At 56.6% G+C, this 24474-nt stretch overlaps 2 protein-coding genes and 1 long non-coding RNA gene across 5 annotated transcripts; 1 reads left to right on the top strand and 2 right to left on the bottom strand.

Moving 5' to 3' along the window:
* Positions 1 to 259: 259 nt before the first annotated feature.
* ZNF319 (zinc finger protein 319) lies at positions 260 to 6129 on the bottom strand. The gene is made up of 2 exons (XM_079799895.1): positions 5994 to 6129; positions 260 to 4039 (listed from the first exon to the last, which is right to left on the bottom strand). The coding sequence occupies exon 2, from the start codon at positions 3784 to 3786 to the stop codon at positions 2020 to 2022; it is 1767 nt and encodes a 588-aa protein (XP_079656021.1). The 5' UTR covers positions 3787 to 4039; positions 5994 to 6129; the 3' UTR covers positions 260 to 2019.
* A 596-nt stretch (positions 6130 to 6725) lies between these two features.
* On the top strand, positions 6726 to 15367 carry USB1 (U6 snRNA biogenesis phosphodiesterase 1). Of its 2 annotated transcripts, XM_079799896.1 has the most exons (8): positions 6726 to 6846; positions 6952 to 7138; positions 8003 to 8169; positions 8664 to 8847; positions 10400 to 10453; positions 11461 to 11566; positions 13267 to 13350; positions 14401 to 15367. In XM_079799896.1, the coding sequence occupies exons 2-8, from the start codon at positions 7029 to 7031 to the stop codon at positions 14503 to 14505; spliced, it is 810 nt and encodes a 269-aa protein (XP_079656022.1). In that variant the 5' UTR covers positions 6726 to 6846; positions 6952 to 7028; the 3' UTR covers positions 14506 to 15367. The 2 variants fall into 2 exon arrangements, with proteins under 2 accessions (XP_079656022.1, XP_079656023.1); XM_079799897.1 differs by lacking the exon at positions 6726 to 6846 and having other exon boundaries at positions 6919 to 7138; positions 14342 to 15367.
* On the bottom strand, positions 10472 to 24331 carry LOC307116198. Of its 2 annotated transcripts, XR_013815178.1 has the most exons (4): positions 24194 to 24331; positions 22254 to 22513; positions 17636 to 17726; positions 10472 to 11247 (listed from the first exon to the last, which is right to left on the bottom strand). It is a non-coding gene; the product is annotated as an uncharacterized lncRNA (long non-coding RNA). The 2 variants fall into 2 exon arrangements; XR_013815179.1 differs by lacking the exon at positions 10472 to 11247 and having other exon boundaries at positions 16529 to 17726.
* Positions 24332 to 24474: the final 143 nt, after the last annotated feature.

The following is a 24474-nucleotide window of genomic DNA, read 5'->3' as shown; positions in this document are numbered from 1 at the left end:
CAGGGCCTCCATTTAATGCTCACAACAGCCAAGCAAGGGAAGGGTTAACCTCCCCATTCTACAGATGAGTCCCAGCGAGGGAGTTTCCACAGTGACTTGCCCAGTCACACAACCACAAGGTTCAAAACTCAGGATCCGAACCCAGCCTATGTCCCCGTCTCAAGCCTGCCACCCCGGCCCGCGCACCTCTCTCCCCCTCCACGTCCCATCATGCCCCCGGGGAAGAACGACCAGAACACGCAGCGCTTTGGTCTGTGATGGTCAATGTCTTTACTTCTAAAGCATACATTGGACTCACTATATATTAACATCAAAAGGGGCTATCTAAAATGGAGACGTTCTTTTTAAAAATCCAAATTCTCACATTTTTATAGAAGATTCAAAATGACAGGAAATTAAAATATACGATGCTATGAAGAGTATAACAATAGCTTTTAGAAAGCAAAACGAAAAGAAAAAAGTAGCAGTCGGGACGGTTGTCAGCCTGGGTTCAATGTCTTTTGAGGCATTGAGACTGTCTTTTGGGGCTGGCCCTTCCTGGGGGTCGGCCCAGCCCCACGGGAAGGGAACCCGGTCCGATGGAGGAGGTGGATGTGCTTTTCAGACGTGTTAAGGGGACAGTGGGACGAGGTGGCGCTCCCTGCTCCTCTGGGTCCTTGGTGCATTGATTAAAGTCTTCTTTTAACACCCATGACCAGGGAAGGGGGCTGGAAGAGGCGGGGGCAGAGCTGGGGCCTAAACAATCATTTCCATGATAAAGGTCCTCTGGGCTTCCCGAGGGCCCCTGCGTCCAGTGACATCAGTGGACTCCATCCACCTACTGATCTCCTTAACCCCTTCCCCGCCTGCTCCCTCTGCCGACACCTCGGCTCCACGCACAATGTGGGCAGCCAGAGACAGGGAGAACCCAAGGGAGAACTCGCTGGCCTTGGAAGTAGCTGGATGTCGTCCAGGGCATCTGGGCAATGCGAAATCGCTGCAGTCCCTGACGGGGGAGGGTTCCCGTGGGCTGGCCATGCCCACAGTCCTTTTACCTGCCCCGCCCTGGGTACACAGGCCTGGTCTGGGCCCTGAGGCAGGGCCCGGAGCTGATTGAGGCCACACCCTTGACACTTCGGGTCACACAATTCAAGGGGGAGGACACTTGTCCACAACCACTGGGAAGATCATGGGCGTGGCCCGGGCACCAGGTGGCCTAACAATCCCCCTCTGTCGCGTCGGCAGCTCTGTCTGGCTGAGAGCACACTCCCCGGCAGAGCTCGGAACCAGGCTGCAAAGCGGGGAGGGGCGCTTCTAAAGTATCGGGATTAGACCTCCTGCCTCTCCTCCTTTCCCTGTGGACGGCACTGTCCTGGGCACTGTCCCTGGCTGAGTGTCCCCCCCTGGAGAACTTCTCAGCCTCCTCCCTCTGGCCAGGCCGTTGGCTCTCCAGGCAGACCCAGCCCACAGGTGTGCAGCCCGCTTATCCATCTCACCTGTCAGAAACGCCTGGCTGGGGCAGACAGAGGGGCCTACGGTTCATGGTGTGCCCTCCTGGTCCCCAAGACTAATCACGAGGCTGGCCTTCTCCCTCAAACAGCAACTTGAAGGAGGGTGCCCTACACCCAGCCCACCTCTGGAGTCCAGCCCTTCGCCCAGGCCCTACCATGGCTGTCCTCTTTCCTAACCATCTGGTTTCTAATTAGGCTACAAGGTTTGGGAAGGTTGGGCTGGCACTAACCCCTCCTTGGGGTGGAGAGATGCCACCTGACTTCCAGTCTGGTTCCAGGCCCCCAAAGACAAGGAAGGCCAATGGCTCCCAAGAAAACGAATCCTCTCATGGGAAAGCGGTTTGTGGAATGGGGACCAGCCAGGGCAATCTGGCTCCCCCACCTCCAGGCAGGTTCCAGCAGCGCCAGGCCTCTCCACCTGCCCAGTGCTCTCCTGTCCTCATGCCCAGTGCCTCTGAACATGGAGGTGGGTGGAGGGGCCTCTGAACCAGGAGGCTGGGCCTGGCCTGGAGGGGGCCACGGCAGGGACTCAGGGCAGGCAGGCGGCCACCTGGTAGGCGCCCTCGGCGGCGGCGGCAGCGGCGCTGTGCTGCGCGCTGTGCTCCTGCAGCAGAGCCACATCCAGGAAGCGCTCCCCGCACCACACGCACTTGAACTGCTGCTCGCGGGCGTGCACGCCCTGGTGCTTGTTGAGGTGCTCGCGCTGCTTGAAGGCCTTGTCGCAACTGGGGCACTTGTAGGGCTTCTCGCCGGTGTGCACGCGCCGGTGCCGCTGCAGGTCGGACGCGTACTTGAAGCGCTTCTCACAGTCCGGACACTTGAGCGGCTTGTCGCGGGCTGGGTCGCAGCGGTGCTGCACGAACTCCGAGGACGAGAAGAAGCGGCGCTCGCACAGGGTGCAGCGCAGGGGTTTCTCGGCCGGGGAGCAGTGGGCCAGCTGGTGCTTCTGCAGGGCCGACGCCCGCTTGTAGGCCTTGTTGCACACCGAGCACTTGAAGGGCCGCTCGGGGGCGCTCGGCAGGCACTTGTGCCGCAGCAGCTCGGCCGACTGGTCGAAGCCCTTCTGGCACACGGGGCACTTGAAGAGGGTCTCGAGGGTGTGCACGTGCTGGTGGTAGAGCAGGTGGCTGGGCTGCCCGAAGCCCTTCTCGCACAGGCCGCACTTGAAGGGCTCCTCGGTCTTGTGCGTGCGCCGGTGCCGCATCAGCGCGTACTGCTGCTTGAAGCCCATGGGACACAGGTCGCACTTGAAGGGCCGCTCGGCGCTGTGCGTGCGCTCGTGCTGCCGCAGGTCCGAGGGCCGCTTGAAGGCCTTCTGGCACTCGCCGCAGCGGAAGGGCCGCTCGCCGCTGGGCGTGCACGGGTGCTGCAGCAGCTCCGACGACTCCTTGAAGTGCAGCTCGCACACGTTGCAGCGGAACAGGTGGTGCTCGCCCGAGTGCGCGTACATGTGGCGCACCAGGTGCGAGCGGTGCTTGAAGGTCTTCTCACACACGGCGCACTTGTAGGGCCGCTCGGAGCTGTGCGTGCGCTTGTGGTGCACGAGGTGGGACGACTGGCTGAAGCTCTTGTCACACAGCGTGCACTTGTACGGCTTCTCGCCCGTGTGGATCCGCTCGTGCCGCGACAGCTCCGACAGGTGCTTGAAGGGCTTCTGGCAGACGGGACAGCTGTAGGGCTTGTCGACCTGTTCGGCAGGGACGACAGCGGGCGGCGGGGGCGGCGGGGGCAGCGAGGGGGCCGCAGTGGCCGCCGGCTCGGCTGCCTCGGCCGGCTTGTAGGTCTTCTCGCAGATGGAACATTTCACGAGGCCGCCGGTGCCGCTGTGCGCGCTGTGGTGCTGAGCCAGCGAGGTGAGCAGCGAGAAGCCCATCTTGCAGACGCCACAGACAAAAGGCTTCTGCTCCACCTGCACGCACTGGTGCTCCAGCAGGTCGGTGGCCTGGTGGAAGATCTTGAGACACTGCGTGCACTGGAACGAGCGGTCGTGGCCCACCAGGCACTGGTGCTCGTGCGGGCTGGACAGGTGTGCCAGGTCGTGCCCGCACACCCCACACTTGGGGCCTGGCTCCCCTGCCGCCTGCAGGGGCTCGTGCTGTGGGGGCTGCAGGCCCGGGTCGGGCTGCAGGAGGATGCCATAGACGGCACAGCCCAGAGGGTTCTCGGCCGTGCCTGGGGGCAGCGAGTGCTCCGCTAGGGCCGGTGGCGGCTCTGCGTGGTGCTGAGGCTGCGGGGGCTGCGGGGGCTGCGGCTGCTGCGGCTGCGTCTGCGGCGGCTGCTGCCAGCTCTCCGACATGCTTGGGAAGATGAAGCAGGGCTTGGACAGTAATGGCTTCAGTTTCCCCGATTAAGATGACCCAACCCAGAGAGAGAAGGTGCCCGGGATCAGGGGTGGACAAGGACCTCAGACGAGGCACAGAACAGGGACTGGTCAGATGGCCCAAGTCATTCACCAGGACAGACTACAAGGCTCTGCCTGCAGCACCGGGGGCTCTTCGAGGCAGGTGCCGACAATGCCAGGGAGGCTCTGCCTTCCCGGATGCCGGGTTCTGTAGAAAAGAGAGAAATCGTGAGACTGAGGCAGGGTCCCGCCACTGGGCCCTCTCCCTGTTTTTCCTGCACTTGCCACAGTGACATAAACCACACCAGGGAAGGGGGAGGCTCGGGGCTGGGAGGTCTGCTCCCTTCACACTCCACCAAAGAAGTCTGTTGGCCGCTCAGCTCCTCCAGCAGAAGGGACAATGGCTGTCTCCGCCCCACCCGGAGGCCAGGGAGTCCCAGCCTCCGAAGTACTGCCAACCTTCTTCCGCCAGCTGCCTCCCTCACAGGTGAGTCCGGGGCCCACCACACAAAGAAGTCACAAATTCTGCTCAGGCTCCAAGAAAAGCTGACCAGTTGGGGCCACAATGTCCAAAACAATGATTTTAGCAGCATAACTTTTTTTTTTTTTTGCAAATAAATTCTTACTCGGAAGCCCGTATATCAGATGGATAAAAGCAGAGAGGCTCCGTTTGGGGCCTCCCTAAGGCCTGCCAGCTCCTCTCCCGTTGCTGCCCTGAATTTCAACTCAGGACATCACTGCTCAGAACAGCCTGCTGGCTCAAAGAGGCCAGGCCTCCCAGGTGTGAGGGCCCCACAGCCAACAGCCTCAATCAGTCAATATTTCAAACAACTCCATGGAACAAAGGGCCATCTCAAAACCTTCTCTTGTGAGGGGCTGGCCCACATCCCTTTCAACTATCCCCCAGGCCCTCCACCCTGACCATGCGACTGCTCTCTCTCCACACACAGGTCTTGCGGGGACCTGAGCCAATGCATGATGGGATTAAATGATAGGTCCACAGACCCACCAAGCTTCAATATCTACAGGAGAATTTCTGCGAATCCCACGGAGTATCGAAAAAAGTGCTAAATCCTCTGATGTGACTGTGCCGAGGCCTGCAGGAAGATATGAGCAATTTACACGTTTGCCTCTGCACTGTGAGGAGTAACATGCTAACCACAGAGCGTTTCTCCTCATCACCTTTCCAGAGACAATCCTGCTCCCTGGCTCCAAGTCTATATAACTTCCCGGGTAATCAGTAGAAGGTAAAGACCACCCAGTCCAGGCAAATCTCTAACTCACCGCTTTGTGGCAGCATAAGGTAATGACAGCGAGAGGGAGGAACTTTTAGAATCAAATGTAGCCCACTTACAGGTTCCCAGCTCTTCTGCCTCTAAAACTGAAAAGTTTCAAAGTTTTCTCCCGAGGGAAAGAGAAGCGGATCCCTTCACAGGCCAGCCTGGCCTCTAACTGTTCTGCCAAAGAAACATGAGAATCCGGCTAAAAGCTGTCATCCTCCATCTTCTGGGAAGAGGAGGAAAGGAGCCGTTGCTCTGGGTGAAGGCAGCAGGTTGCACGAGCTAGCAGGTGCCGAAGCCTCCCCAGAAGAGAGGGAAGCGGGGCTACTCCAATGGCGGCGTAGGTTAGGCTGCGCCAACACAACTGTTTTTTCCTGCATGAATGGCTGCCAAACATAAGGTCCCTGGCCCAGAGCCCCCAATGCCACTGCCCACCCGCTCCAAGAAGGTGCAGCCATGAGGCCTCCCTGATCGCCCTGCAGAGAGAGTGGGGTAGGGAAGCAAGGGGAGGCCCACCCCTGCGCCCCACCCCAGCCCTTCCTCCTCCCGGGGAGGGCGAATGAAAGCCCATCACCTCCCCGCCAGCACTGCCCGCCCGCTCAGCTCCGCAGCGCCTGTCAGCCTTCGCAGGGCACGGCCAGGCCGCTGCAGCCCGGGCGCTGGCCCCGCGGGCGAATGGGCCCCAGGAAGGCCTGGGGGCGCAGGCCCGGCCCAGGAAGCAGCTGCGCCGCAAGGCCGGCCTGGCCGCCCAGCTCGGAGGCCGCCGGGTCGGGCTGGATGGTTGCGGGGAGGGGGGGGGCGGGCGGTCGGGACGGCTGGGGAAGGGGTGCGGCGGGCGCGGGAGTGGCCCCCAGACTCGGCCGCGGGCGCCCCGCCGCTCACCTGCTCCAGGCCACCCGCGGAGTCGGGCGCGGGGCGAGAGGAGACCCGCTGTTCTCGGCCGCCCCTTTATTCCGGCTCGATCGGCCGAGGCGCGGCCTACGCGCGCTGCCAATCCCCGGCCTCGCGTAGCGGCGGCACCGGCCCGGGAGCGGCGGACGCGCTATCGGCGATCGGAACCGAGGAAGCGATGAATGCGGCCGGGATAGCGGTTCGGAGCGGAGGAGCGCCGGGAGGACTAGCGGACGGACCGATGGCCTTGCAGAGACCGGAGGACGGGCGGGCGCGCGGGGCCAGGGAGGCGGGGCCGGAGGAGGAGCGGCGGCCCGGGCGGTGGCGGCTGCGGGAGGAGCGGGCCGCGCGGAGCGAGGCCGCCCCCTGCCGGGGACCCCGAGGCCCGGCCGCGCAGGGTCGGACCGCCGGGCGCGCAGGGCGGCTTTGCAGGCGCCCGGCCGTCACGCCTCAGCTGACTCGGGAGGGTCCGCCGCTGCCGAGCACCCCGCTCAGCCGTAGGGGAGGGGGTTCTGGCCCCGGCCCGACCCCTGCACCTGAGAGGAGGGCCCCTAGACCCCGGGTCCTCTGCAAGTGACCCGCCTGACGGCTCAGCCGGTTCTTAAGGGAGGGGCCGGCCTGAGCTGGGGGCTCGAGACTCGGATCCGGCCGGGGCGACGAGGGCAGGATCTCCGCTGGGTCTAGAGCGCGGCCCGCTGACTTAGGGACTGTCGGGAGCTGGGACGTCTGGTCCCGGAGGCTGCAGACAGAGCTCCCGCACGACCTGTGAAATGGGCACACGGAGGCTGAGGGCACCCGGAGGGGCCGGACTACCCTGCACCAGCAACGAGAGGCAGGCAGTGCGGTCTGGGTGGAGAGGGAGGGTGCTGGGCGGTGCTGGCCCCGCCCTCCAGGCCCCGCCCCGAGGCGGTGCTAACGCAGGCCCCGCCCCTTCAGGTCCCGCCCCCAGGGGGTACTTCCGGCATCGCGGAATTCCGGGTGCTAAGTGCAGTGAGCCGGCCACCCTGTTGTCGCCCCGAAGGCCCCATGAGCGCGGCTCCCCTGGTGGGCTACAGCAGCAGCGGCTCTGAGGATGAGGATGAGGCCGAGGCCGAGGCCGGGCGTCAGGCCAGGCCGGGGGCTGGATGCCGCCCTCGGTGAGAAGCGAAGTCTTTCTGGGGGGTTGCGGGTTCACGTGAGCCCCCGAAGGGAGGGTGGGAGATCCCAGTGAGAAGCGACTGGGCAGGGAAGGAGAAGGGGCATGGAGGGGGCGAGAGGTGGGGGAGGAATGGAGATTCCAGGAGACACCCCTGGACAAGGCCCCAGAATGCCCCCCCACACACACACAGGTTAGACCCAGGTTAAGAGGCAAGAAGCCTGGGTTCGGGTCAGCCTCTGCCACTGGCTGACCATCTCCTGGCACCCATCACTGCACCGCCCTAGGTGTGTTTCCTCATTTTACACAGTTGCATAATAATAATAGCTAAAGCATGGAGAGTTTTTTTCATTCATTCAACAAAGATTCATTGAGCACCGCTCTGCGCCAGGCTGGGGACTGGGGACTCAGCAGGGAGCAGAACCAGCGAAGCCTCTTTCTTGGCGGAGCCTGGGCTCTGAGGTGGCAGGCCTGGGGCAGCTGAGTGCTTTCCCAGCAGTCGCTCCAATGGCGCCATCAGGTCCAAGTATACTTTACAGATGAGGAAACTGAGGCCCACAGAGGGCACACGGCTGGCCAAGACTACAGAGCTAGGAAGTGCTGCCCCAGCTCAGTCTGCCCCTTTAAGGAAGGTGCCATCTGAGCCACACATTGCTGCCTGCTCAGTTGTTTCCCAGGAGAACCATGCTCCCTGCTGAGGTCTGACTCTGAGTGGTGGGGAGACCCCAATGAGACAATCCTGGGGAGGGAAGGAGCTTTGCAGTGGCTTACAGCACCTGGTGGAAATGGGCGCACAGCCCCCCTGTACGGAGGTAGAGAATGCTCGGAGGACACGAGTGCTCATTTCCTTTTTTTCCTCTTGCAGTGCCCAGAGCCCCCTTCCCAGCCAGAGGTTGCCCGTACCGGACAGCGTGCTGCACATGTTCCCAGGCACCGAAGAGGGCCCTGAAGACGACAGCGCAAAGCATGGGGGCCGGGTGCGCTCCTTTCCCCACGAACGGGGCAACTGGGCCACCCATGTCTACGTTCCATGTGAGTAATGTGTGAAAGGCAAGTGGCTGAGGCCCATAGGTGCCTCTTGTATTTGGGTTTTTTTTAGATTTTTTAAATATATATACATATTTTTAATTGATTTCAGAGAGGAAGGGAGAGGGAGAGATAGAAACATCAATGATGAGAATCATTATTCGGCTGCCTCCTGCACGCCCCCTACTGGGGATCGAGCCCACAGCCCATACATGTGCCCTGACCTGGGAATCGAACCATGACAAACACGTCCCTCCCCCATGCCACCCCCCTGGTTCATAGGTCGTCGCTCAACCACCGAGCCACACCGGCCAGGCTAAGATATTATTAAAGTACATAGACACAGGCTGCTGTTGAGGTAATTTTCTCCTAAAACCCAGAGTGAAAAAGGCCTTTGCCTTCTGGGCTCCTTCACTCAGTCGTGCCCACGCCCCCCTGCTCCCCCCCCACCCACCCCGCTGGCTAAGAGAATGGCCCACCCTCTGCACTGTGCCCTCCAGATGAAGCCGGGGAGGAGTTCCCGGACCTGCTTGACGCGTTGCTGCCCCACGCCCAGACCCACGTGCCCCGGCTGGTGAGGATGGAGGCCTTCCACCTCAGCCTGTCCCAGAGTGTGGTTCTGCGGCACCACTGGATCCTACCCTTCGTGCAGGCTCTGAAAGGGCGCGTGGCCTCCCACCAGAGGTGAGTGCGTAGCGCCCCCCTGCCTCTCCCCTCCCGCCCCTCCAAGGCTCCTCTTCCTGTCCTGAGCTACCAGGGCCATGTAGGTGTGGGGTGTATCACCCCAGCAAGCAGGCCAAACGTCTGCACCTCATCCTGTGTGAGCTCGGCCCGCCACGTAAGCTCTGGAGCAGGCGTCCTCAAACTGCGGCCCGCGGGCCACAGGCGGGTGTTTTTGCCGTTTTGTTTTTTTACTTCAAAATAAGATACGTGCAGTGTGCATAGGAATTTGTTCATAGTTTTTTTTAAACTATAGTCTGGCCCTCCAACGGTCTGAGGGACAGTGAACTGGCCCGCTGTTTAAAAAGTTTGAGGACCCCTGCTCTGGAGCCTTCAAGTCCTCATCTGTGTGCAGGTCATTCATGGGCGTGGTGGTAGCTGCTCAGGGGGGACTTGGGAGAGTGACATGAGATCCGGGGTGCCCTTATCATGGCACTTGGCGAAGGATCGGACCTGGACCCCACTTCTCGTTGTATCTGCCATTCTAGGACTTTTAAAAAATCTTAACTGTTTCATACATCGGCCTACCAGAAATGCCTTTTCTCCTAGACTTGGCCAGATCCGAGTCCTGTTCCTTCACTGCTCTCCCAGTTGGTGTTTCCCCCAGAGTCCCTCAGGGGGAAATCCCAAGGATCATCCATCCCACTGCTGTTTACACCCTAGAGCTCATTTCACTCCTCCTCATACCCAGTCCTTCCCATGTCCCTTCGGAGCCCAAGTTCCTATAAGCCCAGGAACGTGGCTTCTCTCGGAATTCCCCCCTTGTTTCCAGGCGCTCTGCTCACTGTAGGCATCCACTGGACATACAGTGAGTGAGTGCGCAGGCCAGACAGAGCCCCGAGATCATCCCTGGGTCCTCCGGTGCTGGTTCTAGAAGCAGCGGACGGTCTCTGTGTAACTGATCTGAGTGGTGGGAGGGAGTTTCTGCCCCGATTTTATACCCAATCCACTAGGCATCCGCGAGGAGAGCAAGGACTTTGGAATCAGGCACACTGAGGTTCCAAGTGTGGCTCACCAAATCCAACCGCCCCAGTTTTCTTGTCTGTGAAATGGGCATCATTATAGTGCCTGGCACACAGGGACTGTTCTTGTCATTGCTTAGGGGAGATCAGAATTGTCTTTTTTTTAAATATACAAGGAACAAATTATCCCTTCCGTGATCCGTCACAACCTACTTGACGAATAAGACTCTCTCGGTTCCCGTCGGTAAGTTGAGATAGTCTCAACCCGTTTAATGGAAGGACTGGCTATTCCTAAAGTAGAAATCTTGCTGGCCTCTGGATGAAGCTGTGTGTTCCTTGAACTGGGTGATTATTTAAGGTCTTGTCCAGCTCTAATATGTTAGGGTTCAATTTACCGCCTGTATGATAGGGGGGCAATACTAAGTGCACCGTGAGTTCACTATATTTTCAAAGTGCTATTTTTTAATTTTTTTTTACTATAAACTATTTTTTTTTCTGATTTTTTTTTTGTTCCTTATTCTTCCTGAAATGTGGTTTTTTCTTCTAAATTTCAGATTCTGCTTTACAGCCGACCGGGTAAAGATTTATACCAATGAAGAGAAAACCAGGTGGGTCTTCCCCCTAGACCCCGTCATTTCCAGAAGGTTCTTTAGAATAAAGATTGGGGCGGGGTGCTTTGCTTCTGGCCTGGTCTGTCGCAGTTTTCCATTTGCTTGTGTTTTAACCGACTCTATGACTACAAAGGCGATTGGTCCCAAATTGGAGCCTTTCTTTCATTAAGAGAAACAATAGAGGGATGTGGGGGGGAGGGGCAGAGGTAGAGAAAACATCCTGGTGTACTGCGGCTAGAAGAAAACCCGAGTTCCTGCCCAGCTCTGCCCCCAATTTAACGCTTAGCTCCTATCTCCAGCTCTGTGACCGGTTTCCACGTCACACAGCCTGTCCTTGATACGTTCATCACTGGACACTTGTGAGGCTCACGAGTTTTTGATGGCTTTGGCCGGCGTTACTCAGTGGTCAGAGCATCGGCCTGTGCACAGGAGGGTCTTGGGTTTGATTCCCGGTCAAGGGCACGTACCTTGTCTGATCCCGCCCCCAGTCCAGTTGGAGTGCATGTGGGAGGCAACCAGTTGATGTGTCTCTCTCACATCGATGTTTCTCTCTGTCTCTCCCCCTCCCTTCCACTCTCTCTAAAATTCAGCGGGGAAATATCCTCGGGTGAGGATTAAAAAATGAAAGAGGACGTGTCTGGGTGCTGATGGGAGGGTAGCCGGTGCCACGGAGCCAAGTCCTCGAGAAAGGGCCGACTCCGAAGTGGTGCTGGAGAGACGAGTCCAGGGGCTTTGGGGTCTGCAGTCTTGGCAGTGGCCGATGAAAGCACTCCTGTCAGCGTTACCAGACCCTGGGGAGGAAGGGAGGCGTGTGGTTAGACCGAGGGGAGGAAGGTTTCCAGACAGAGGAGGGAGGATGAACAGGAGACGGGGAGCAAGCACTCATGGTCCAGCCTGCTTGGCCATCCGTCTGTCACGTCCTCCACCGCCTCACAGATGCTCCTGTTCTCGGTGGCTGTGCCTCACGCCCCTGTGGTCTTTCTCCACTTCTGTCTCCCACCCAGGACCTTTGTTGGGCTGGAGGTCACCTCCGGCCATGCCCAGTTCCTGGACCTGGTTTCAGAGGTAGACAGAGTCATGGAGGAATTTGACCTCACCACGTTCTACAAGGTAACCCACGGGCCTTTCCTTCTCCTGTGGCCCCTTCTTCTTCTACTCGCGTAAAACCAGCCTCGGTTAGAGGCAAACTGAAGAGCCCCCCAGAACTGTCCCACGCCAGGTGTCCCCAGCGCCAGCCTTCAGAGGACACGCACCCCTGGAAGCTGTGGGGTCTGAGATGTGGTCAGACGCAGCCCATCCGAAGGCCGACATTCCTTAGAATTCTCTTGTATGCATCTTAAATATGCACAAGAGTTATGCCTTCTACTCCATATTGTTTTTATTTTTATTTTTATACTAGTGGCCTGGTGCACAAAATTTGTACACATTAAAAGGGAATTAATTAGAGGAAATATTTTAATATTGCTCTTTGCCCTTTCTCTATAATAGAAGTGTCAGAGATGAAAGAAAATTAGTAAAATGTATATGAAACTCTCCCTCCTATCAGAGTCTGGGGCGCGCCGTGGGACCTAGAGTCAAGTCCACACCCAGCACCCACACACGCTTCAAAAACGCAGGAGACCCACGCCCGCCTGGCCCCACCCCCATTGGGTGAGACCCAGACCTGGCCGGCCCCACCCCTGTCAAGCCCCGCCGGATTCGGGGCACAGCATGAGTTCCCCCATCAAGCCCTGCCAGGTGGGGGGCGCAACCTGAAGTCCCCTGTCAAGCCCTGCAGAGCGGGAGACACGGCCTGAGGTCCCTAGCCCCGGCCAGCCACCATGCAGCTTCAGGTCCCTGCTGTTCTATCGTGACGTTACAGCATCCAGCTAATTTGCATATTCCTCTATTATTATATAGAATTTTTGTAAGAGGCAGTTTTCCTCAGTATTGACACCCCAAAGGGTATAGCTTCATATACCTTCCTGCACCTCCCCCCATGGTCTCCAGGGATTCTCAAACTCCAAGCTGAGTATCAGGGCTTTAAAGGGCCGCTGGTTTTGCTTAATATCTTCTTTTCCAATCATCCTGAGGTAGATAAGTGTGAACTTGAATGGAGACAATGATTGTCTCTTCATAGTTTTAGACACTTTGATTTTTGTTCATTTCATCTTAAAAAGTGTGCCATCTGTCAAAGCGTTTTAGATCAGGAAACAGGCTCAGAGCCTGGGTTCTCTCCCGCGTCCCAGATTCAATGACTCACCCCATAGGTAAAGGAAAGTCTATGCGAACAGAACTGTCTCAGCTCGGGCTGCCAGGACAAAATACCGTGCACTGGGCGACTTAAACACCGAAATTTATTTTCTCCCAATTGTGGAGCCTAGACGTCCAAGAGCAAGGTGTCCGCATGGTCATTGTTAGGTGAGGCCTCTTTTCCTTGTTTGTAGACAGTCGTCTTCTCACTGTGTCCTCACATGGTGGAGAGGGGAAGCAAGCTCTCAGCTGTCTCTTCTTATAGGGCACTTATCCCATCATGAAGGCCCCACCCTCATGGCCTAATTATCTCCCAAAGACCCCACCTCCAAGGACCATCCTATTGGAGGGTAGGGCTTCAGCATAGGAACCCGGGGGAACACAGTTCGGTCCAGGGCTATTTTGTTTACCTGTAGAGGGTGCTGGGGACCAACTCGGATCAGCACTGAGGGTCTCTCCCGTGGAGCAGTCCAGGGATCCAGCGGGGATGCCATGACAGCTCTGTCACGGATCTGCTGTGATCCCCGGGCTGGCCTTGGCACCTGGTGACCGCCCGCCTCTCTGCCCTTCCCCTGCAGGACCCTTCCTTCCACATCAGCCTGGCCTGGTGCGTGGGTGATGCGCGTCTCCAGCTGGAAGGCCAGTGCCTGAGGGAGCTGCAGGTGAGTTCCCAGAGCAGGAGCCCGGAAGGTGCTGAACTCCGGAGTGAGGGGTGTCGGGAAGTGGGAGGTGCTGATTGGCCCAGGAGGTTAGGTGTGCAACCCTGAATCCCCGGGAAATCACTGGTGTGGCAGGAGACCCCGCCGCCTTACCTGGCTCCTGAAGCTGCAGCGTCACCCGGGAGCCTGCTAGCACTGCAGACTCCGAGGCCCCAGCCCAGACCTGAGCATCAGAACCGCGTTTTAACAAGCTCCCTCGGGATCTGTGTGCTCGATAAAACCTGAGCGGCGCTGCCCCAGAACATGAATCCGAGAGCACGCTGCGGGCCTTCCCTGAAGCCCTAGCCCCTTGCCAGCAGGTCAAAGGCTGGGATGCCCCCAGGGGCCTGGCAGGGGTTGGAAATGAGTGAAACGAGCTGGGTGTAAGGAACACCCACCTTCATGGCCTTTCTCATATTGTGATGAGGTGAAATATTTCACTCTCCCATCGGTCCGTAGAGCTGCCCACACGCCCCCTCGGGTCAGGGAGACGGTGGGAGTGTTGCCGAGCAGGAATGTGGCCTCGTGCTGCTGCCACTCCTGTTTTTTCCAGAGAAGCCAGAAATCCAGATTTTTATGTATCACCTCCCTAGTTCCTAATGTTGGCAACCAATTTGTATGTTTTTCAAAAACATTTTGCAGGCCAAACAAAACCTGCATGCTAGATAGAGCCAGGGGCCTGCACCAAGCAGCCACCCCTGCTCTTGGCCCGATCCTGCTGGAGGTGGCAAAGAGCTTGCGGGGGGGGGGGGGCCCCAGCAGACCCGGGTGCCCATCCTGGTTTTATTGGGTTCCGTACTGCAGGGCTCTGAGTAGCCACTCCCTCCTCTGCCGAGTTGGGATGGTAGGGCCGACCTCACAAGATGGTGGAGCTGCTAGGACCCGGGGTCTGTGTGGCCCGGGGTCTCCCTTCATCGCCACCTCTGAAGGATCTCAGTAAGCTGTTTGTTCGCAGCGCCCTCCGGTCCCCTGAGTCCCCTAAAGTGGCTGTCCTCTCCTGGCTCCCGGCTGTAGGAAATCGTGGACGAGTTTGAAGACTCCGAGATGCTGCTGCGCGTGCACGCCGCGCAGGTCCGCTGCAAGTCGGGGAACAAGTTCTTCTCGATGCCTTTGAAGTGAGCGCCAGAGGCCCTCCTCGTCCCAGGTCCCACCGCAAGCCAGGCAGAGGTGGAGGAGCCTGTGCGAACCGGCCTGGGAGGCCTGGTGGTCCCGGGGCCTGGTGGTCCCGGGGCCTGGTCCTCTCCTGGCCCTTTTGGGTTGCAAGTACCTGCTGTGCTGTGGTCGTTCCCAAAAACCACCAGTAGAGGGCAGACCGGGCTCCCTAGTTCTAGATCTGTAGTTCTTATGCAAAAATATAAATAAAAATGGGGTCACCCGGTGAGCCCACCCATACTCAGCCGGAATCCCCACTGTAGTCCCGCCAACAAATAGCCCCTCCCCCCACCCCCACTTACACACACACACACACACACCCACGGCTCCCTCAGCTGTTTGCATTGCAAGGCCCTTGGCTTCAGACCAGCCTTTTCAAAACCATGTGTCCTGGCTCATCCCTGCTCAAACCAGGACAGAGGGTCCTTCAGCGGGTCTGTCACTCTCCCTCGTTGAAGCTCGTCCCTTTATTGCTAGCCTCAGCCCCTCCTACGCCAGCAATGGCCATGTCAGGGCCAAGGCACAGGGTGCTAATTTGAGGTTCAGCATCAGTTTTCTCCATTCCTTCCTCCCACTCGCCCCAGCCAGGTGCCTGGGGAGACTCCAGCAGATGTTTCATTTTGGCCTCGCTGGTGGCTTTCAGCCAGGCCTCCAACGCTCTGCTGTGACCTCTGGTTTCCCATCAGCTTTCCCAAAGAGGCAGAGGCGCCTTCCCCACCCAGGGCTCGCTCTCTGGCCTCCAGCGACCTGCAGGCCCCCTGCGGGGACACGGACAGAGGGCCTGGGGCTGCACGGGAGGTTTTATTCTCCCAGCCCTCACAGAGCAAAGGGCTGGTCCTCGGGTGGCCACCTGGATTTCCAGCGATGGATAAAGAGATATTTTTATGTTACAGTGTTAAATTATCTTCCACAAATAAAAATTACAGTTTTTTTTATTTTGGGTTGCTTCTAACTATGTGAAAAGATTATTCTTCTCCACCCACCCCTCCCCCTTCTTCAGGTGCTTCACAGTTTGGGGGGACCCTGGAAGTCTGTTACGACTTCTAACGTGGCCACGAGAGATGTTAATGTTGGGGTGGGGTCACCCAGCCTGCCAGGCCTGCACACCAGTGAGGTCACACATGCCACACCGAGCCCGGGGCCTGGCATGAGGCTGGAGGTCACCACTCCCACTCGTCATTGGTGTAAGAACAGACATTTAGATACTAAAATAATTCCAAAGCCCTTTCTGGGATCTCGTCCGTTCCTCCCAGTAAGCCCCCTGAAAGATGAACTGGGAGGAATGATTATTCCATTATATAGAAGAGCAGGTTCCATGACCAGCCTGAGATCACGTGAGAAATCAGAGGTAGGCCCTGCCTCTGCCCTCACCTCCATCCTGCCCAGGTCAGAACTGAGGGAACGGGGGCCAGGCCTCCTGCACCTGTGCTTCCCAGTCGCTGCGCCGAAGGTCCCCGAAGTCCCGTTCGGTGCCTTGTTCCCCAGCCCCACCACATTGATCTGCTGAGTCAACTCTGACTGGCCAGTCCGTTCTGGCTTTTGAGGTCACGCTGGAGACGGAGAAGCGGCAGCCAAGCGCCTTTCCTGGCACGGAAGGAACACGGCAATCCGGCTGTGCAGTCAGCAGTTACTGACGCCTGCTCTGTGCCAGGCCCTGACCTGGGCAGCTCGGTGAATCAGGCTCATCCGGGCCTCTGGGTGCTCACAATGGGGGGCGGGGGGCGCACAGTCAGGGTGCATGAGGAGAAGCCCCCTCCCCAGCTCTGTGCGGCTCAGCCACCCAATTTCCTGCAGGCTGCCGGTTCAGGATGGAAGCCAGCCTCCCACAGGCAGGCACAGACCACCTGGCTTTCCTCACCAGGGACCCCAGCCTCCGTCTGGGGTGCCTGCTCTTCCTGGGAGGGGCTGGGTGCGATGGAGCCCCTCCATCCACAAACTGGGAGGACTGGACCGTGGTGCGGGGGAAGGGGGGGGAGGGGAGGGGGGAAGCAAGGGGTATGGATGGAATGAGCGTGGGGCAACTTTGAGAAACGGACCAAGATCAATAACCGGCTCGTCAATGGAGAATGGAAGGTGGTGACAGAGGAAGGAAGTAGGAGATTCGGTGGGGGAGGGGCGGAGGCCGGGCGGGGCGGCAGGGGCTGGGCGGGCGCCCAGACCTGGAGTGCGCGCTGACAGTGCAGAAGCCGCTGGGGCGCTTCCTTAACAGGCGATGTGTCTGATGCTCCGATGCTCGGGAGACTCGGGCAGGACCCGAGCGGCCGGTCCGCCCCAGGCAGGCTGCCCGCCCCAGGCAGGCTGGCGTGGAGTGACGACCAGCTCGAGATGGGGATGTTATCACACCAGGGAGGGTGCAACATCAACACATCTGGCCTCGGTGTCCTCAGATGTTCCCCGTGGGGCAGGGGAAGGACCATCCCTCGCCGGGTTGGCCCGCTTCCACCTGGCACTCTGGGCTCCCCACACAGCGCCACAGAGCAGACCACCCGAGCTCTGCTTCCCAGGGAGAGGGAAATGGCCTCGTCTTGTTTGTTTATTCTTTGTCTTGTGGCACCAGGAGCCTGAGAGGCCTGTGGGGGGTGCAGGGTGGGGCGGCCGGGGTGGGGGTGGGGCCCCGGTTCCCATCCACAGTGCCTTTGCTTTACCAAACAAGGGGCCTTCTGGCCACTCCCTGAGCCAGAAGCTTCCCTTTACAAATGGGGGGACAACCCCACGGAGGGACAACGACTTGCTCACGATTGAACCCGATGGAGCCGTAAATCAGTGTGGGGCAGGAACCCCGAGAACCCGGTGTCTAACCCAGAGCTGTTCGGACAACCCCTCATACCACCAGGGTCTCGGAAGGAGCGTGTGCTGTGAAATGCTGTGTCTGGGCTTAAATTCAGAAGACTCCACGGAAAAGGGATGGGGGAGGCTAGGGTCTAGATGAAACGATACGGTAACATGTGGATAATGCTTAGAGCTGGCTGACTGCAGGGCTGGGGTTCACACCTCTCAGTCCCCCTGTCCCCTCAGGCTTTGGGTGCTGGCCAGATCCCAGAGAGCCACAGACCCCTGTGATGGATGATGTACAAACTCACCTTGGGCCCCGACCTACCTGTAGGAGCCTGAACCCATCACTGGGAACTTCAAGGTCTGGTCCCGGGGATGCCATCTCCTTCAGAGAGGACTTACACGAGAGGAAGCTCCTACCAAGAGAAAAACAGTGACCCAATAGTTTACCATAGGCCTCTCAGCTCATGGCTCCCAGGTACCTCTCTTTACTAGGTAGCACCCTAAATTCAAACTTTAAAAAAAAAAAAATGGCTGCTTGGGAATAAATAGTGTGAAAGACGGCAAGGCGTGCAGTTAAACTGGGACAACTCTGTTGTTCATTTCTGACGTTACTGTACACTCCCCAAAAGGAAATTTCAGAGCAAAAAAAATTGAGAAATCCATTTCCCATGGGAGGGACCCCACAGAGAAGTTTGCCCATGGAAAGGGGTGAAATTGCCCCCCCTTTTCTCCAAACCCGGACTTCCTTCCCCCAAGGAACCTCTGTCAAACACCAGGTAATGTCCCAGTGTTGGTGCTGCCGATTCTTCGTCTGACCAAACTTCAGCCTGGCCCCCCTGATCCCTCCACCCAACAAGGCCCAGGCCTGTGCTTCCTTCTAGAATCCAGTTTTATCTAGAATCCCGCTGAATCCAATTAGCAAGAAACCCCCACCCTTGGTTACCTGATCCAACTCCCCGCCCCCCCCCCCCCCCCCCCCCCCCGTGATCTGATCACCCTGATGGCCTGCCTTCAGCCAGAATCCTTCTGGACCTGACCTCTCCTCTCTCCTCTGGGTGAGTTCCCATTCATCAATGCCCCCCACACACACCCAATTTGCTCCTTGTTGATAAATCCCCACTTGTTCTGGTTGTATTTGGAATTGAACCCCATTCTATACTGGAGTCTCTCCCTTTTGCAATGGTTTCTCTCTCTCTCTCTATTTTTTCTGCAATAGTTTTTTGAGTAAAATCCATCTTTACCACTTTACCTTCTGTCAACTCTGGTTCTCTTTAACAGTGCTTAGTGCCGTTACTCGGATCTGGATCATAACCACCATCAGACAGTGTGACCTAGACCTTTGCCTCCAGTCTGCTTGCCTCTCCCCATGATTTCCTAACGTCATTCAAAGCCAGAAGGACTTGAGGGACTCTGCCCAACAACCCAATGTTTGTTAGGCAAAACAAACTGGTCCCCACTTCTAGTCTATGCAATACTCCCCTTTTGGCTGCCAAAAAACCAAATAGGCAAGGGTATGGGTTAGTCCAATATCTGCGATCTATCAATAAAGTCGTCAAACCCAGGTTTGCCTTGGTGCCCAATCCCAACACTATCCTGTCGGGTGTTCCTTCCAATACCCAGCGTTTCGCAGTCCTTGATTCGTGTTCCGTCTGGTTTAGGACCCCCTTTGTAAGGCATCCCAATACTTGTTTGCCTTCACCTGGGAAAACCACCAATATACGTGGACTGTTATGCCCCAAGGACTGACTGAGGCTCCTCCTACTTCCTTCTTGCACACCCTAATTGCCAATTGGAGGGACTTGAAATTCCCAGGAGACTCCACTTTAAGCCAATATGTAGATGGCCTCCTTCTCTGTTCTGACGGTTGTGACAATTCCTCTGGACACTGAACACCTTCATAAGCCAGTAGTGTGAAAGGGCCACAAGGTGGCTGGAGACAATATCCAACTGTTCTCTCTGTATCTGGGTCATGATATTTCAGCTGCAGGTAGCCCGTCTCCACAGACAGAGCCTCTACAATTCAACATTTTCTTCTCCCAGAAAATGACAACTGAAAAGTGTTTTAGGTCTTGTGGGGTACGATGTGGATGCCTAATTTCTCCACGATGGCCTCACTCCTCTATGCCATGACTAGGGAAGCATCCCCAGACCCAGGAGTCTGGGACCCCCTATCCAACGATGCTTCCAAGAACCTTAAGGGCTTTCTTCTTTCCTTTTTTTTTTTTTTTAATATATTTTTTATTCATTCCAGAGAGGAAGGGAGAGGGATAGAGAGATAGAAACATCCATGATGAGAGAGAATCATCCATCAGCTGCCTCCTGCACGCCCCACACTGGGGATCGGGCCCACCACTTGGGCATGTACTCCGACCGGGAATGAAACTGTGACCTCCAGGTTCATAGGTCGATGCTCGACCTCTGAGCCACGCTGGCCGGGCAAGGGCTCTCTTCTTTCACCTCCCATCCTTGGACTTCTCAATTACTCCCTGCCTTTTGCTCGTGCACGAAGCAGGAGGGTCACGCCCTTGGAATGTTACCCCTGAAACATAGTGGACACCAAAGATCTCTGGGATCTTCTAGTTTGGCCTTTGACCCAGAGGCCAAGGCATATCCCCCTGCGAGCCATGGCTGCAACCACCTCACTTGTCTAAGCTACCTCTGATGTAGTATTAGGTCACCCGCTCGACATACACATTCCTTAGGCTTTGCAGACTCCTTCGCTTAATAAAATATACAGCACTTTTCTGCGTCTCAACTTACCTCCTATGAAATCTTACTCCTTTCTCCCTCTCCCATCACCATACATCACTGTCATTGTCTTAACCCTGCCTCCTTTGCCCATAGATGGGACGCCCCACAACTGTATTAGTCACACCAGGTCATTATTCTGTCCTAGGCTAGCTTTACCAGAAAACCCCCTCTCCCAAGCTGACCTTCCTCTTCACGTCCATGACGCTCACCTCCGGAAGGAGGCTGGGGCCCTCCAGGCTGGATATGCCATCGCAGCCCAACATAAACTTCTAGAATACCGAGCCCCGCCAAATGCCAAATCAGCCCACGTTACCGAATTCATGACTCTTACTCGGGCTGGCATAGGAGCAGAGGGAAGATTAACATTCACACTGATATCCGCTGTGCCTTTGGGCTGGCACCTGACTTGGGTATGTTACAGAAACACGGAGGATTCGTGACAGCAGCTGGTACCCCAGTAAAAAATGGACTCCAAACAGCAGAATTTCTAGAGGCATTGTTATTACCCCAGAAGATCGCTGCAGTTAAAACTCAGGGACAGCCCTGGCCAGTGTAGCTCAGTTGGTTGGGCATTGTCCCATGCACCAAAAGGTTGCCAGTCTGATTCCCAGTCAGGGCACATGCCAGGTTTCAGGCTCAATCTCGTGCAAAAGGCAGCCAATAGCTGTTTTGCTCTCACGTCTATGTTGTGTGTGTGGGTTTTTTTTCTCTCTCTCCCTCTCGTTTCCTCTCTCTCTCTAAAAATCAATTTAAAATCTTTAAAATAAAAAGAAACTTGAGGGACATAGCACAAAAAATTCAGATGAGGCCTGAGGAAATAGATGGGCTGATAAATATGCTAAATTAGCAGCCTCTACCCCCACCACCACCCAAGAAATCTAAGTGGTTCCCAAGCCTTGGGACCATGCCCCATGCATGATTCACATCCCAAGCAAGACAGAGCAGGACCGCACGAGATTTTTATCACGATACTCAGAATGATGGCAATTTAAAATATATGCATTGTGGATTTTTTTAATCCTCACCCAAGGATATTTTTTCCATAGATTTTGTGGATGAAAGGGGCCACATGCTGACCTGACAAGCTCAGGGGAGGCCTGCATAGCAGTCTTGCAAACTCAGAGGCCTAAAGGAACCACAAAGGATGGTCTGAAATCAAACTTTAACTAAACGCTGTTATGGTGGGCAGTTACATCCTAGGCCGGTGTCTTCACTGACAAGGTCAACCTTTACCTTAACTGAGCCTATCTGTCTTTTTGCATCTATAATAACAGACCCTTGAAATGTCTGGGTAACTTGTAACTTCCCTTTTTCTGGAGCCCCTGGGGCACAACCAAATGTGGTGGGCGCCAGGACAGATGCCACAAATTCCTTCATTATCATGTTAATTGTTCCTGCATTCACCTAAGTATGTTATGTGTCCATCATTTTACCTTTTATCCAATCCCAAGGGTTTCCCACCGCTTTGCTTTATCCCACCTCCTTAATCTATCACCAATGAATTTCATGTAACCCACCTATGTCCCTCCTTTGATTGCAATGTATAAATACAAATGTAACCCGCCATTCTCCGGAGCATTCTCTCAATTCGTTGAGATTCTGCTTCCCGGCATATGTCGACAGTTTGGCTCAAATAAACTCACAAATTTCTTTACAGGTTTTAATGGTGTTTTTTTTTTACGTTAACAATTTCTAGTGAGAGTGGAAGGGAGGGAAGAGGGGGAGAGAGGGGTGGGGAAACATCCATGTGAGAAAGACACATGGATTGGCTGCCTCCCCCACATGCCCCTGCTGGGGCTGGGGAACCTGCAACCGAGCCCTTGACCCTCGGTCCACAGGCCAACATTCTAACCACTGAGCAAAACTGGCCAGGGCCCGTGTGCATTGTTTATTCCTGGAATTTTCCATTTAATATTTTCAGACCATGATTGGCCGCAGGTAACTGAAACCACGGAAAGTGAAATCACAGATAAGGGGGGACAACCACCTTCACTGCTTAAGCAATTGACCTTGCAATCCACCTTGTCCCTGGTTAACCACTGGCCGTGAACTGGGGACTCCCCAACTACGCGAAACCGAGCTCGATATTCTCCATCATGGCATCGCCCTTCATGGGACCCTGGCTGCAGAAGGGGGCGCTTGCACAGTGATCGGAAGCAACTGCTGCACCTCCGTCCCCTGAAACCTACCTGGCATCTCGGCCGTAACCAGGATTGTTCCAGAGGTGACCGGAGAAATGGTGCGTCACCGCTGAGGAAGGGCCACGGGTCATGGACGTCTCCCAGTCTCTCCACGAAGGTCTACAAGGTTGGGGCACACAAGCCGATTCAGCCTTTAATCTTCGTCTTTCCGTTTATCTTCCAAGTATCCCTCCCGTTAAATGTCTTGTGGGTCGTGTAGTAAGCAATCATCCACTGTCACCAAGTCTCAACAGATGGTCCAGCTGGATCTAAAGGAATAAAGGCAACCAAGTGAGAAATGGACTTAGGTTGTTCAGAGAAAAAAAAAAAGGCTCTTCCCTAGAACAAGAGGGGGACTGCAAGGATTCTTTGCTTGATCAGCCTTTATTATGGCGCCCCTGAGCCCTCTCCCCAGCAGCGTCCATGCCTGTACTTTCTGTAGGGTGCAGTTTTAGCAAGAAACCTGCTAAGTCAGTTTAATGAGAATTCCTCACTCTTAATATCTGGTCAACCTCTAGAACCCCACTGCCCCACAGGTGATATCTGATCGCCTTGGCCTGCCTTCAGCCAGAATTCCCGCCCCCCCCCCCCCCCCCCAGGCTTGATGTCTCCTCTTAGTCATTTGCCATCCACCCCATCCACCAATGCCCTACCCCTTTGCTCCTCAGCTGTAAATCCCCACTTGTTACTGGTTGTGTTGGGAATCAGGCCCAGTTCTATACTCTCTCTTCCTCTATTGCAATAGTTTTTTGTTTCGTTTTCTTTTAAATTTTTTTTTATTGATTTCAGAGAGAAGGGGGGGGGAGAGAGAGAGAGAGAGAAACATCAATGAGGAGAGAGAATCATTGATTGGCTGCCTCCTGCACACCCCACACTGGGGATCCAGCCCGCAACCCCAGCATGTGCCCTGACTAGGAATTGAACCGTGACCTCCTGGTTCATAGGTTGATGCTCAACCACTGAGCCACGCTGGCTGGGCTTGTTTTGCTTTTTAAAATCTATCTTTGCCGCTTTAACTTCAGTCTGTTCTCTTTAACAGTACTCCTTTTTCCCACCTGGCAGGTCGGTGAACAAGTCAATTTCTCAAACTCTGCCAGATCTCTGCCCATTTCCGGGAGGTGAGGCTGCGAGAGGGGGGCGGGGGGAGGGCGGGAGGCGAGGTTTCAAGAGAAAGCTCCTGTGGTGAGGAAAGCTCCCATTTCCGGCTGGGAGGTGGCAGAGGGGAGGGAAGGTGAGCCCTCCTGCCCTGCTGGGCGCCTTCACATCCAACCCCTGACACCCATGTGTTGGGCCAGGGCTGTCCTTGCTGTGGGCACACAGCCTCTTCAGACTCTAGACTAGGGACCGCCCCCCTTTCAAGGCTTTTGAGGTCCACGTGGAGGGGACCTCAAAGCTGGCCTGGGGTAGGGTTAAATCTCGCACTGCAAGCTCCACTCGGCGGTGGGAAGATGTGCCTCCCAGCCCAGCACCTGGTCAGGCCCAACTGTCACATGGCACTTGCACAAAATAGTGTCCTCCACTTGGAACCCTGAGGTGTGCCAGGCCAGGGGCCGGAAGCATACCTAGCCCTCAGCCCACGTTCCAGGTAAGGACATGGAGGCTCAGGGACGTGAAGTAACGTGCCCACGTGCCCCAGGTAAGAGGGAACCTAGGTCGCTACCCGTCCCTCCTGAACCCGGGCGTGGTCTCACTGCAGGCACACGCAACATTACCCAACCCCTCCCTTTGCAATTAAGAAAAGTCACTGGAAGGGCCAAAGACTTGAAGGGCTTTTGAGAAAACAACAAATCCCTAGATATTGTTCATCTTTTGTTGTTGTTGTTGCTGCTGCTTAAGCCTAAAACAGGATACTGGGTCCTTCCTCCCAGCCCTCCTTCCTGCCCACCGTAGCCTCAGTAGCCCCACCCCCCCACCGGGTGGGAGCAGTGGGAGTCTTCATGTCTCCTTACCCGCTCGGTGAGGGGTCACTTTAGGGATCAACCCCACTCTCCAAAAGCAGGCATCGGAGTGAAGGAGGTGGGCTGGGGAGGATTCCCCCCGCCTGGAAAGAGTGAAAGGGCCGCCTGTCCGGCCCCACAGCCGGCACCTGCTACCAAGAAGCTTCCGCCGAAGACACCGCCCCCCAGCCCCCGCCCCCCGCCCGCGGCCGCGCGCAGAGAGAGCACGGGCCCTTTAAGAGCCGCGGCGACCGCGCGCCGGGAGGAGGGCTGGGAGCGCCCCAGCTGCGCCG

This window comes from Cnephaeus nilssonii (assembly GCF_951640355.1).
Source record: "Cnephaeus nilssonii genome assembly, chromosome: 20".
In the NCBI taxonomy this organism is placed as follows: domain Eukaryota; kingdom Metazoa; phylum Chordata; class Mammalia; order Chiroptera; family Vespertilionidae; genus Cnephaeus; species Cnephaeus nilssonii.
Note: the sequence above shows the minus strand (reverse complement) of the source record. Positions and strands in the feature narration are given on the sequence as shown.

Coding starts and splice junctions, on each gene's coding strand:
- ZNF319 (XM_079799895.1), bottom strand. CDS start 3,786: ATGTCGGAGAGCTGGCAGCAGCCGCCGCAGACGCAGCCGCAGCAGCCG.
- USB1 (XM_079799896.1), top strand. CDS start 7,029: ATGAGCGCGGCTCCCCTGGTGGGCTACAGCAGCAGCGGCTCTGAGGAT. Junction 10,454..11,460: donor ACCAATGAAGAGAAAACCAG/GTGGGTCTTCCC, acceptor TCTCCCACCCAG/GACCTTTGTTGGGCTGGAGG. Junction 11,567..13,266: donor ACCTCACCACGTTCTACAAG/GTAACCCACGGG, acceptor CTTCCCCTGCAG/GACCCTTCCTTCCACATCAG.